Here is a 14,869-nt window from a genome sequence, read left to right on the forward strand (position 1 = left end):
ATTTTATTTTAGTATGTATGAGATTCATTCATCACTATTACCTATTGCCAACAACTGTGTGGCAGATTGTAATATCTATCAATAAATAAATCTATCAACAATAAAAAAAAAAATAATAAAAAATAAAATACTAAAGTGGTATTGCGGAATGTATTTGAACTTCTAATTTATTTAACTAATTAACAAATTTTTTTTTGAATGAAGGTAGTGTATTTCACGGTTTTCCTTAAATTTTAAGGAGTGGAGAATTTGAATTTTACATTTGGAACCCATAAATGTTAAATAAAATATGTTCTTATGGTCTCTAGTGGTTTCTGAACTATAAAAATATATCTTTCCAGTTTTGATTTTTACTTCCAGCGATTAATGAGTTACTCTTCAGCACCTAACGAAACGCCATACTGCTAATGATTGCCTACGAGTTCAATGCTTGTCATCCACAGGCAGACGCTACTGTCACAGTAGGACGTCATCAAGACGCTCCAATTACATCAGGAGGTGACGAAGCTGAAAAGATGTCAGTCTAAAAGCGCTTTTCAGTTCAAGTTGAGAATATTGTGCCGAATAAAGGAATTACAACCTGTACTTTCGATGGTACTATCTTCATAAATTAATTTAAACTATTATATATATGTTACTCTAGAGAGTACTACTACTGATACTATAAAATATCTAATCTAAACCATTTTAGATTACATGTTTTTACATCACATGTTGGTAAAAATATTAAAGAGCTCGCCCTAAAATGATTCCAACTACAAAATTTAAAAAAAAAAAAACTATTTTGAGTGTAAAAACCATTTTTCTTGACTGACCTGACTGGTTCCAGAAACTAAGATAAAATTAATTTCATCCCCAATCCTTACCGATGGCCAAATCTAATACATGTCAAAACTAAAAATAGCTTTTTAAAGATGAGAAAAATCTTATCCCTGAAAAAATTGTAGTGGTAAAAATGTTAATTAAAAGACTAGCTTGAAATCCATATAAAAGATCGAAAGCCAGGAAACTATTCGTCAATACCAAATATCACAACACTTACTAGACAAACGGGCTAAACTTCCAACTGCTTACAAAGGACTTATTTATATGGCCATGATAATGCCAGATGGGCTTACGGAGTTGAACTTTGAGGCTTTATTTTCTCGGTAAATAAAAAATAATAATTCGATTGATTGTTGTTGTGATAATTTTAAAAGAAAATAGTACAATCTAATTAAATAAAAATTATTGTTGAACTTCTCAAATACATATATTCTAAAATGGTTAAATTTATGAAAGATACAGACGACATGTTACAGTAAAGATGAAAGATAAATATGTTACCATGACGATATATATTCAAAAATATGAAATGTGTATACCTTGGGATATTCCTTGTGATTATGATAAATGTGGTTGATATTTCCGCCGATCGAAGGCAGAGCCAGGGAACTCTCACCCCTGGATTGAGCATTTATTAATTACCTATTGAGGGGAAACAATAACACGGAGATGAGGAAATTTAATAACATTTCATTAGGTCCTCAGGACCCATAATTACAAGTGCCGTTAATTTACTTGTTGCGAGAGAACTTCTGCGATGATCACTTGTGAAGTTTCCACTTCTTGTTACGCTAAAGTTTGACTGTGATAAAAAAAAAAAATTAATAATAACCTCTGGCTCCTTAACGAGGGGTACTTAGAAAAAGCGGTTTTTTTGTTTCTTTTTTTTTTTAAATTGGATACAACATGACATTCATTTTTTTTTTGTCGAACCAGTTAACTTTTCGAATAGGAATTTATAACGCACTGAAATCAATATTAAAACACACACATATATGTATATAAAGAACTTTCTAGTCATATGCGAAACAAATACAACTCTCTCTAAGGTAATTTAAACTATTCTTACACCAAAATTATCCTTTCACATTTCAATTTCATCTAAATCATGTTTATATAATTATTTTGTTCCTGGTTACTTTAATTTTTAAACAATATGGTCTGTTTTCATAATACATTAAATGTTCTATAATAAAAAAATAGCAATTAGAAAAACTCAAGAATTTATTTGAATAAATCTTTTGAATTAAAAGAAAATAAATCTTTTAATTAAATTGTATTCTTTGTAAGAAATATATATATTTTTTAAATATACAACAAAAATGTCATAGTGAAATGAAAAAAAAAATCTGCAGGAGCAGGGATTTTTAGATCATGTTCACAACCAGAACCCAAATTTCAATGGAAAAAATCCTGCAAAATATGCCATATAATATACAATTAAAAACCCCTAAAATATGCAGTAAAAATGTCCCAATATACGGCTAAAATATTCAAACGTATGCAATACCAATATTGTTTTTTCGTGATCTAATTTTATTTATACAAAACTTAATTTTCTGTAAATAAGAACATTCTTAAGTCAAAAAAAATGCTTTTTGACATCAATAAACAAAAGGTATAGAAATAAATTTATTTATACTTAAAATTATCGGATGTTGTTCGACGTCGCTGACCACATTTGATAATTCATAATTTGCCGGGATAGAGCTTCATGAATTATTAGTCATTATTTTTTTGTAAAAATTTTGGTAATCGTTTTATTTTAGTTGGCAATACTTTTAATAGTTCTATTCATCATGTCATACACTTTCTTGTATTAATCTGTTTCAAATTGAAGATTTAAGCTTTGATAAAAACGATGCACTTACTTTTGTAATTTTAAATAATAATAATAACTATTATTGCTAGTAAAGATATTATGTAACAAACTAAAATTTAAACTAAGCACGTTGCTTACAAGAGACTAGAATGGGAGATGGAAGGCAGAAAATGAAAACAATCCATATTCCATGAAGTTAATTATTGAAGGAAACGTTATTGCGTTGATTTGTTATTATATTGCTCGTTGAAAATGAACCAACGATTGTATTATGGAATTTCATTTCCATTGATTAAATTAAATTTCTTTTTTGCTTAATTGAAGTCATCCAAATATGCAATTAAAATCCATTTATAGTCAAATATGCAGAAAGAAATTTAGTTAATTTCACCTGAGTACATTGATTCCTAAAAAATATTTGATCAATTGTTACAAAAAAAAAAATGCTTGTGAAAAAAAAATGTAATTATGAAGAAGATGGTCAGGAGTGCGGTCAAAAGAGAACAAAAATAGTTAACAACTATTTATATTACGACGTTTCGCCTCACTTTGTTGAGCTTAATCGGGGCTAAACAGATAAAAAAAACTGCTAAAAATATTTTGGTATAGTAAGATAATAAGGTACGAAAAAGTAAATTAAGGTAGAGTTAAAATTATGTAAAACTAAGTGAAAAGGAAATTATATACAAATGAAAGAAAAGAAGAAATAAAATAGTATCAGTATAAAATAAACAATGATAAAAATATTAAAAACGCAAACTGTAAGGTTAAAAATGAACAGGTTCCTAATAACGAATAATAACGATTGGTCTAATTAGTATTTCAAGTAGTTCAATGTCAAATTATCATTTACCATTTTATGAGATGATACATCATATTCGATTGATAAGAAAAAAAAAGGGGGGACGCTGATAACTTTTCGACCGTGATCAGCAAACTGATCCTAAGATTGAGAACGAAATTGCTTGCGCGATTGGCCAGGACTAATCTTCGGGATTAACGTGTCTCTGTCGGAGGACTAAAGAAACAGCTGTATCCTAGGATAGAAGTTTGAAAAACTAGGAGCTTAGAAAAACGTTAAGCGAAAGCGAGCTTAATGTTCTCTCTCAATCTCACAGATTAGACTTAACTTTAGCATTGTCACAGCTAAAAAAAAAACAGATTTTGACTTTCATTTGGCTAGGATTATTTGAAAACTTTCTTTAAATATGAATTCATGTTTGTATTGATCACTTCAGTTTTAATTGTCAATTATCTTTATTCCCGATGCCCTATAGATTAAACGACTCCTTATTCCACGACCCCTGGCATATGTTACTTAGTATAAATATAATGAGAAAATGAACAGACAAAAATTAAATTCAATTAACGTATGTCGACCGAATAACTAAGTCAGTACAACTTCATCAAAATTTCTAATGGCTACATAATTTTCTATATTTTATGGTCAATAGTTAGGAATTTGAAAAAATAAAAACCTAAAATACAAGCGTATTTGAAATATAGTGGTGTCAAAATTTTACATGTGTATAAGAAAACGTAATAGATGGATTTTGAGAAAAAGTATTAACCATTTTTTACGTTGCTGGACGATTTTCGCGAAAATAGTGCAGGAAATTAATCACTTTGTAAGGATAAAATCGATTCTGATTTTAATTTATTGTAAGGATTCGTCAATCATAAACGGGACATTACGTAAATGAATCATCATGAAATCGATTTGAGTCTCCTCGTTCATAAGATCAAATCAAATAAAATGAAATTTCAATCATAGTTAGGAATTATTTTTTCGAGGTTTCTGCACCGTTTACGCACAAATCAACTAAAACTTTAAAAAAATGATTTCGGTTGGTATGACCCAACACAAACCTAAATTCCTTCAATTATAGACGTCTATGAAAGTGAAGATGTATAGCAGGGCAGCCTATGAATGACCTTTATTAATGGTGTAATTTTTCTTTATTAATCCTTATTGCAAGATTATAATTTACCTTTGACACTTAATACCAGCGCTGTAAGATTTACTGTCTTAATAAAAGTATTATTAAGTGCCAATATTAATTTTCGTTTTCGTTGTCACCCTTCGATATTTCATATTCACGAGCATCGTTTATATACTAACTTTGGTTTTATAAACAAATCACGATTTTTGAATAAATAGAGTTTATTTTATAATTAAATTTCTCTAATGCTACCTGATGTAAACTGTTGAAGAGTAGACGGTAAATATAAAGCTTTGTGAGCTTTTATTATTTTAAAAAAGCACAATGGCATGGACCTTCAGCCCTCAGGAGTGACCGCTCCCTAGAACAATGGACTCCCCTTTCAGCTGCTTCCGACATCCCGTTTCCTTTCTTGTATTTATTTTCGTATAATTGACATTGCAGCACTAGTTATTTAGTGCCGGAAACATTGAATGGCACTTCCGAATTGAAATTTCTGTTTGAATGGAACCAAGGCTTGGTTTAGTTATATAACTTGAATTTTCATCAATAACTTGAAATTTTAGACACTACAATTATTTCATTTCTGTGGTTGACGCAGGAATTTTTTGACGGGAGAGGTGGAGAATTTACGTGTCAGATGAACTCTACACGTCTAACTAAATAATGCCAATGGCCCCCTTCCTCAATACTTGAAAATTAAAAACATCACATGCTTAGTTCATGTTTTAAAATCCGCATTAATCAATCAAAAGTTAAAATTTATTTGATTTGAAAATACCTCATTAAAAAACATGTCTTTCAATCCATTAGAAAGGAGAGTGAAGAGAAAATATTCCAATATTTTACGTTGATATTATATGTCCCACAATTATTGCCTACAATCGGTGTTAGGAAGGTAGAGGAAATTGAATAACAATCCAAGTATTACATTATTCATAAAGGAATCGTTTCAAACTTCCCTTTTACTGTCCGCTTAAGAAATGATTCGTCTCCCATGCCATGACTCATTCTTATCAACGCGATGATCATAATCCATCATCAATCATTATATCATCAATCAATAATCATTATCCTCAGACTTTAATAGGTATTATTATTATTTTATGGGCAAAAGACCATGGAGGCCTAAGTCCGCGCGGGATGTATTATAAATACACCGTATTTCTACACGATGCATTTACTATTAGCATCGCGCGTTTCTTAACGTGGTTTTTTTTCGCAGGGTGGGTTCGTCACTCCCACGCCTATTTTTTGTGAGTGCCACCCATTGGCTAACGGGCCTCACAAATGCCCGGGGGGATGTTGTCAGTGAGTTTTGCATAATTTTGTGCTTGAAAAAATCCCGGGTGGGACCGGGGATTCGATCTGACAACCTGTGGGTTGGTGGACTGGCGCGTTACCATGCTGCTACCGCTGCCCCCTTTGATAGATATAGATATATTCTTTTATAACATCTCAGCTGATAGAGTATAGCAATCTGGCCTCGGCTCCGTTTTCTAATTTGTCATCACAGTAGATGTGTGTTTTAAATAATTTATTTAGATGATAACTTTATTTTTAAAAAAATCTTTCATGTGAATATTATCAGAAAAAAAATGTTTTAAGTTAAAATTACTTTTTATTTTATTTTTTTAATTACTTTATTGCAAAATAATTACATAATTTTCTTTAGATTAGAACACTATTTTAATGTTAAAACTCCTAGGTTTTTTATAAATTCGGAGTACCCAAAAATAAATTTGCATTGAGCCGTAAACATCCTAGAACCACCATTGGTATTCAAGTTGTATTAGATTTTTTGCTACATTGAAACGTGAAGTTCTAAAAGTTTCGGAAATTCCAAAAGTAAGGTCCACAGAACAACATTGTTGCCGAACTTTGAAGGAGGGGACTTAAAGCTCTCCATTTTTTAATTTGTGGTGTGCATACCAAAAGAACCGCATCGCAAACTAAATTTATACTTTCCAACATCAAAGCTTTCAAAATCCTTAACAAAAAAATTAAATAAATTTTATCACGCTGTTTATAAAACGTGATCGAAATTATTCTAGCTTACATATTGAACTTTATGGCCTTTTTTATCTATCAGAACCAAATTATTTTTAGGTAAAAACAAATATAAATCTTAATTGCTCCAGATGAGAGAATATCAAATAATTGAAAATTATCATAAAGAATTATTGTTTTAAAAAATGCAGAAAATTATTCGTAAATCTCTTTTATGCATAAAAAAATTTTAATGTTGACAAAAATGTATTTTAAAAAAATTATTACAGTAATTACAAAATTAGTCTGAACGTAATTACAAAGATAACTCTTAAATTAAAAAAAATATTGTCGTTTTCATCAAATGGATTTTTAAAATTTTCTTTCACTACTTTGTGAACTGAGTAAATCTCCTGAGCCGAGTAATCCAAGCTTAAAATCAAATGATCCGACAAATCCATACTCCACCTTGTTTTCCAAATTTTTCGTTTATGACGTAGTAGTACCTTCACATCTATTTTTATCCTTTTCAATTTCTTCAAAGAACTTTGCAATCGAAATCAGCAAGTTATAATTAATAAGAGTTAAGGATTTTATGCACTGAAAAATACGAGCATTTAGTACCAATTATATATTTTAGCTGTTTCTTAACAAATCCCTTGTCCAAAAAGGTAGTAAAAAGAAAATTATAAGTTAATGAAAAGCTTTGATGCAAAAAAAAATTAATTTTATATCGAACTATATCTCTGCTTGGAGAAAAATATAATTAAACAAAACGATGAAGATTGCACAATGTGTCATTTTTCAATAGGATTTATTCAGCAAATTAAGTTTTCCTTCATACGTTCTTGATTACGTTACTCAGAAATGTAGCAGACAGCAGGTATTAATAAAGTCACCTCAAATTGACGATGGCTTTTTTGAAGGAACGCTTTAAAAAAATAAAAACCCAACAAGCTGGCTCGTATTATAAACATTTATTTTGCTAAGAGAGCAATTGAAAACATTAAAACAATCAGTAATAAAATAAAAAACAAAATTAAAATAAAAGTATCTTGAAGATAAAATGAAATGAAACAAATGAATAAAAATATTAATAAATATAAAATAAAATACTACTGGACAACTTCGATGGGTCAGAGACGACATAGATCCTGAAGAATATACGCTCCGAAAGGTCAAAGACCATCCAAAGGTCTTCAAATCCAATCGTTCAAACATTGGTGGGCCCACGGCTATACGGCACTCTAATAACAATTTTGCGCAGACAATGTCTCATGACAATATCTGGTGAACTACACAAAGGCGTGACTGATATTAATCCGTAGAAAGTTGTTTTTTTACAAAGTAATATAATCCAATTGGGCTGTTGTTTCTGAATTTAAATATATACAATTCAAGTAATAAGTACAGCTAAGAAGGAAGAAGAAATATCTTTTAAAATAAAACACTTCTAACGAAAATACAAAATTAAAATGAAATAAAAAACTACAACTATTAACAAATATTTACAAATAAATATTAAATATGGCGTTAATACTCAACCGGAAGACTGAAGCCCAGGCTGCTGCAGGGCATTCTGTTATAAATTCTATATTTATTAATTAATTATTCACACTACCTCTATTTTACTTATTATTACTATTATTTATTTTCTCTTTTATTAAGAAGCATTATTCTTATTTATTTATTTCCTTTTAATTATAACATTTTATATAGTTAGGTGTGTCTTTTGTACGAGACTATACCACCTATAATCAACTGTTAAAAAAAATATATACAATGTAACGATTATATCTACCATGTAAGACCCACCAAGCTGATCTGGTATATTGAGTCCTACACTATTTTAATTTTATTAGTTAGTTACTCAACAAAAATGTCGGTAATAATGTTTAACATGATTGGGGTAAGTTAAAATGCCGAATTTTATTTTCGCCGTTACAGCCCATTGTGCGCTGGTGGAAACCGTAGTCTCCAATGACAACCATGTATATGATATAATTGCATATAAACTGAAAGTGCATTCTGTTATCCTTAGAAATGTAGTTTAGAATAACTATAGGTTATTCCGTATAGTTAATTATGACTAATAAAATTTTAAAAAAATAAACATCAATACCAGCATGTAGAAAATAATGAAGTATACGAAGAAAAATTAGTACTGTTTTTACAGTTTTAAAAAAAATTAATTTAAGTTTTCATTAAATGTAATAAATATTAATTTTAATTTTATGTCTTGTGGTTTTTATTTATGTTTTCAGCAAGAACTAAGAGTATTGCATCAGTTTCAGTTGTTATCTCATATTTCCCTGATGATGACTAAGGTTTAATTAAATTAAAAAACCAATCCTGATGATGTTTGCATTTCACTAATAATCGTTAATCTACAATTAAATAGTTCCATTACAATTTAAGGATTTTAATTCGTTGTTAGGAAGCAACTGTTTTATTTGATTTTTTTTCTTTATTATTAAATTTTCGTGGCTGCATCAAATATTACCTCGGAGATATGCTATATTCCCCCGTGAATAAATTTCATTAATTTTTTTAATAAACCTGTGCAGGAATTTAAATGTCACCCACAAATGTCGAGTTAAGAAGGCCAAGAAATTCGTTTCACTTCGGAAATGTTCGGCGGTAAGAAGAAAGGTAAGTTTAAAAAGGGATATACTATGTTTTATTTTTAATAAGAGATCCCTAAGCTAAGATACTTTTCGAATACCTTTTCCTTTTACAAGTTTTGTTTAAGAGCTTTTATCACAACCCTGTGATGATTATTCCTAAGAACAGTGAAACCCAGATTACCAGCCTGGAAGAAGACACAACCACGTAACACATCTTGACAACTTGATTTCTTGGCCGTTGCCCAAAGTACCCAAAGTGGGATTTGGCTTATGTAACGTGTCACATCAAAACACAAAAACCAATCTCACTGAAAAGTATATGCTCATTTACACATTGAAAATAGTTAATAACCCATTATGACAGATATTCTTTTGTCTTTGGTATTAACAATTATTCTGTGTAGAAATTCAGTACCCAAAATGTTTTTATTCCATCCTTTTTTTTTTTTAAATTAATCAAATTTTTGTTTAAAACTCATAATGTACTGGAATATGAAAGTTTACAGATTAAGCTAGTTTTGCAGACCATGTTACATTTATAATATATTATCAACAATTTATCGGCTTTAGCATTATTTACAAATTATAAATAATTGATTGAAGATTTTTATTTAGAATGCTTAGCTAAAAAAAAATCTTGCATCCGATTAATTAAACTGTAAAAAAACGTCAAAATATTGAAAATGGAATTCTTCAAAACCTAACAGTATAACAGCTAAATTATTAGATCTGTTCAAGATCTTTTATTTCGAAACCATTTTTTTGTACTTCCTTTTTTAAACTTACACCATCAATTTCAGTTTAAAATTGGATATGTGAAGTGATTTTATTTATATATATAGGGATTTATTTTCATTAAACTCCAAATATGTTTAAAGAGAGTATGGACAACTTAATCGGATTAAGAATCGAAGAGATACCATAGTAAATTTAATTATTATGATACACGATTTATTAATTAAATATGATTTTTTTTTATTCTTATCAATTTGTAAATTTTGTCGGCCACCCAAGAATCTGTCTTATATAAACAAATATAAAGATAAAAAATGAGAAAACGGTTTCTTAAAGTGAATATGAAAAGATACTAAGCGCAATCCATTTTTATTTTATTTTTTCCTATTCTCAAGTATAACAAACAGTTTTTACTGATGAAATTTAAATTGGATATCAATTAATTCCTTCTTCCTGTGTCTTAAATCTTATTTATGATGTTCTCTTATTTTCAATAATAATATATGCTTTTTACTGTTTTCTGTAACTTTAAGTCACTACAATTTTCTAAAAACCTATTCTCTGCTTTCTGAAATTTTAAGTTATTATGCGTTCTACTATTTTCCAAGAACTTCTGCTTTTTACTTCTTTGCTCCCCTACAATTCCAATTCTAAAAGAAAAATTATTTTACAGATAATTTAAGTGATTATCATTTTTCCTCTAATTGGTAGAAGCTTAGAAATTTATTTCTACTGGATATTTTGTAGATCAAGCCTTTTGAGCTAGAGGGTTGTCCATTCAAGCTGCAAGATTGGACCCCATCCGATTTTCCAATAATGCGGAAATAGGATGTTATAAAGATTGGGAGTTATTGGGTTTTTTTATTATTAACAACAAAATTGACTTAATATTTTGGTTTACAAGTATAATATCGATTGGTCTTGTATTTTTAGTTAATATTAATTGATGAAATCAGTAGTAAATATTGACAACTAATATCGTTTATGCAATTTTAATACTATATAAACTCATAAAATTGTGTTTAATGTTATACACTAATCAAAACCAGTATTTTTAATGAATATTTGTAATTCAACGCTGGTTCGACTACCACGATGTGGTTACATCAATTCAAGGCTCCATTGACACCTTTCTTTTTTTAGTTTCTAATATTTCGAAACGAAACTTAGCAGTTCTTAGTTATGCAGAATGTTTCATTTAGTAGTAATTTGATTTCTTGATATTTTTCAGTTATTCTCCAGTACACTTAGCCCTGGAATTTCCAGCAGAAAATAGTATGTTCAAAAAAGAATATTCAAGACAACTTAATTCTAACATTATTTCATAACGGTGATATTTCCCATCCGTCAGGTTCCGAAGGCTTGAATCATAAAATTCTCAAACAGATATTCCAATGCTAGCCAACCCCAATTAAAATGAAGAATTATAGCAGGGAATTAAATTTTTAAACGATTTATTTCTTTGTGTTTGCTTGACGTTTACAAACTATTCGACAAAAACGGTAAAAATACTTTTTAGGTATTACCGATTTACTCTTTCAGAAAGTGCCGGATGTAAAACCGTTTTAGAATTAGATTTTCTCTGAGAATCTATGTTCAAAAATCCTCTTTCCAATTGAAATTCAAGCGTCAAGAAGTGGATGATATCATTAAGTCGACTTTATTACTGAACAATCAAGTCCTACAAAGTTTCAATTCGAAATACGAAAAATTCGAGTAATGACAATCGATTATTTAACAACTTCTATAGTCCAGTCAAATTTTATAAATATTGTGCATGTATATATTTTTATATTTTAATTAATGATAAGTACTAGGTAGGATCAATGATAAGAAACCACATTTGCGCTTCCTAAAAACTTTTTTTCAGTTCCTTCTAAATAAATTCAAAACTATCGCTTATCTCGTTCTTTTTTTATGGCGTAGAATGCTCCTACAAATTGTGACAAAAATGAATTATTCGTTCATTAGTTTATATGCTAAAGCTCATTTATGTTTTCTAGCAAAATATCAATGAAAGTTATTTGGTCAATTCGTCTATTATATTAAGGAATATATTCATAATTTTCAAATGTTCTACATCTAATTTAAAAAATATATTAATATTATATTAGAAGATTAGTTATTGATTAATAATGATGCTAGATGAATATGGTTAATTATTGGAAAAAAATGGTTTATTATTAGCCGAAATTTCGTCACACTTTTTCGGGCTTTCGGGCTAGTTATTCAACTAGAAATGGGTCCACTTCAGGTCTGTAATTATTATTTCCTGAATTTTGATGGCCGTTTGGGATAGAAAAAAGGCGATGCTCTCTGGCCTGTCTTATTAAATTAAAATATATCATTAGATGCGATCCGAAGAGAGGGGAGAGTAAAACATCCATACTTGGGTATGCTCATGATTTAAAACGGTTAGGAGAAAACAGGAAAACTATAAAACTAGATACTAAAACTAAATATATTGACAAAAGTTGATAAAAACTAGTTCTCAATGAAATTACAATAATGAAGAAATAGTCATATTTGGAAAGCAGTAGGAGCAGCTCCTAATTTGGTAGTGCAGTAATGAAAAGGTAAAAAACAATAGTTAAAAATTATAAGTTTTTAAAGATGAATGTTTTTGTTATGTCACATAAAGATGAACTAAATATTCGCTACATTATTGTAGATATTAGAAAACTAATACCAATAAAGTAACAATTGTTGATAATTTCACAATTTAGGCAATATTTTAAAAGAGTTTATTCGCAAAAATAGAAATCTTTAACCCTTGACTTCTTACATACTCATATACGAGGGAATAAAGAATTGAATATGTAGAAAACCTTAAGAATTGGAGGTATACAGTAACTAGAAAAAAAAATGATTAGAAAATAAAGGCGGGGTTAATGAAAGAAAATGCGAGTTATTTATTATTTTAAATGTAAGATGATGGTCAGGGTTGCGGTTAAAAGAAAAACAAATAGTTTAAAACTATTTTAATGTCCGACGTTTCGCCCCACTTTGCAGGGCTTCATCAGAGCTAAAATGATACAAAAAAAACTGAGAATATTTCTATACTTTATTACTTATTTTTAATCTTCTTATGTACTTCTTTTTACAACTCACCTTGTACTTTTATATTATTTTGTGAACTTGCACTTCCGATTTTTACCTTTTTATTACCTTATTTCACTTATATTATTCATGTTACTCCGGTTATCTTTACTATTACTATTATCAGTGTAGATAAATGATTATTTTCACGATATATAAAAACTACAGTTGTTATCATTGTCTAATTATTTTTCTTATTTATTTCTTTGTAATTTTTTTTTAATACTCTTTATTTACTTTTACTTATTATTAGTTACTTCTTTTACAATCATTGCTATTATATCCTATATTGTATTAACTACTCTAACTATATTTTCTTTAGTATATACTCGTTTTCGTATTATTAGTAACGATATGTATCATTCTAATTTTACTTAGTTATTCCAAAATTAGAAATATTGGACCCCTAACCTAACCTTATAATGCCAGAAGGCAATCCAAGGTATCCTTCACACCCAGCTATACATATAGCATACCTCCTATATGTACGTACCAAATACCCACTAAAATCTTTACAGGAGGGTATGAAAAAAAGAAAACTAAATTAGAAAATTATTATAGTTATTATCATATTTCTGTATCTTTCTCTTATTATTTTTCATTTTTCGTTATATCTTTATAACTACTTCCTGTATACGCGACGTATTTGAAATAGAAATATAGCCGCTAACGGCTGGCCACCTCCTCCTCACTCCTCCACGCTTCCGGTTTATTGTCGCCTTCTGTTCAACCTTTCGCTTTGAACAGGTAGGTAGGTGGTCCTAATTTTTTCTTTGCTCATTTATTATCATTTAATATCATTATTATTATTTTTATTTATATTTATTCTTTCAAGACGTTTATTTAATCTGTACTTTTTTGTTTTACGTACGTCTCCTGTACTTTTTTAACTGTATATTTTACGTATTTTTTAAAATTTTTACTCTTGCCATTGTTACCTATTTTTTATTCTTATCATTGGCCCCCTGCCATCGCCCCCTGCAAAGTGGGGCGAAACGTCGGACATTAAAATAGTTTTAAACCATTTGTTCTTTTTTTGACCGCAACCCTGATCATCTTCTTATATTTAAAGTTTTACGGTCAACTATATATACATATATTTATAATTATTTTTTTTTTAGCAAATTTTCTTTACTTGTTTCTTCTGTAAGTAAAACAAAAGTTAGAATTTACAAAACTATTATCTTTTATATTGTTCTTAACGGAGCGAAACGTCTACTTCCTACAAATAAATATTTTTTCCACTATTTGTGTGCCTTCTTGATCACCACATGGCCAATCTTCCTACAATTAGTTGTATTCAATATTTACCGGAGACTGTTGTTATATGTGATAATACGTAATACCATAAGGTTTCAGCCATGTTTAGGGATTGTAGGGGTAATTGTTAATCAAGCCGTCGCAACAATTTTTGACGTATATATGAATCCGAGAATGCGTTGCCAGCGGTCCAAACTTCCATTTCTTAGAAATACTTTTATCCAGTAACTAAAAACTTTGTATTAATCTGTAATCGGCTGTTTAATTAAGGGAGAAATAGAATATTTTAATAATTTCTTACAGTATTTTTTTTTAATTCTTACCCTTTTAAATGTTATCTAAAATATTATTAATAATTAGATTTCCTGAATGAAAATTACTCTTCCTTGTTTTATTTTTTTTTATAATATTAAAACCATGAACAACGTTTCGGGGGTTGTCACCCCAACATTACGTACCTACAAAAAATTCTCAGATTCACCTGATGCATGAAACACTTAATAATTATATCACAATTCATTCATTAATAAATCATCAATTTTATTCATTAGGTCATTTATATATATATA

General features: G+C 29.0%; 1 protein-coding gene across 3 annotated transcripts in view; it reads left to right on the plus strand.

The window, feature by feature from the left end:
• Positions 1-14,869, plus strand: part of LOC106680859 (Kv channel-interacting protein 2) — a 488,280-nt gene that overhangs the window by 165,887 nt on the left and 307,524 nt on the right. The window contains exon 2 of one of the 3 annotated variants that reach the window (XM_067047831.1): positions 9,147-9,231. The exons of the other annotated variants lie outside the window; for them this stretch is intronic. Coding sequence (XP_066903932.1) covers positions 9,210-9,231 — 22 coding nt within the window. The 5' untranslated portion in view covers positions 9,147-9,209. The remainder of the gene's footprint in view (positions 1-9,146; positions 9,232-14,869) is intronic. 3 annotated transcript variants of the gene reach the window in all.

Source organism: Halyomorpha halys, unplaced genomic scaffold (genome assembly GCF_000696795.3).
Source record: "Halyomorpha halys isolate HHAL.00 unplaced genomic scaffold, Hhal_1.1 Scaffold297.1, whole genome shotgun sequence".
Classification (NCBI taxonomy): Eukaryota; Metazoa; Arthropoda; class Insecta; order Hemiptera; family Pentatomidae; genus Halyomorpha; species Halyomorpha halys.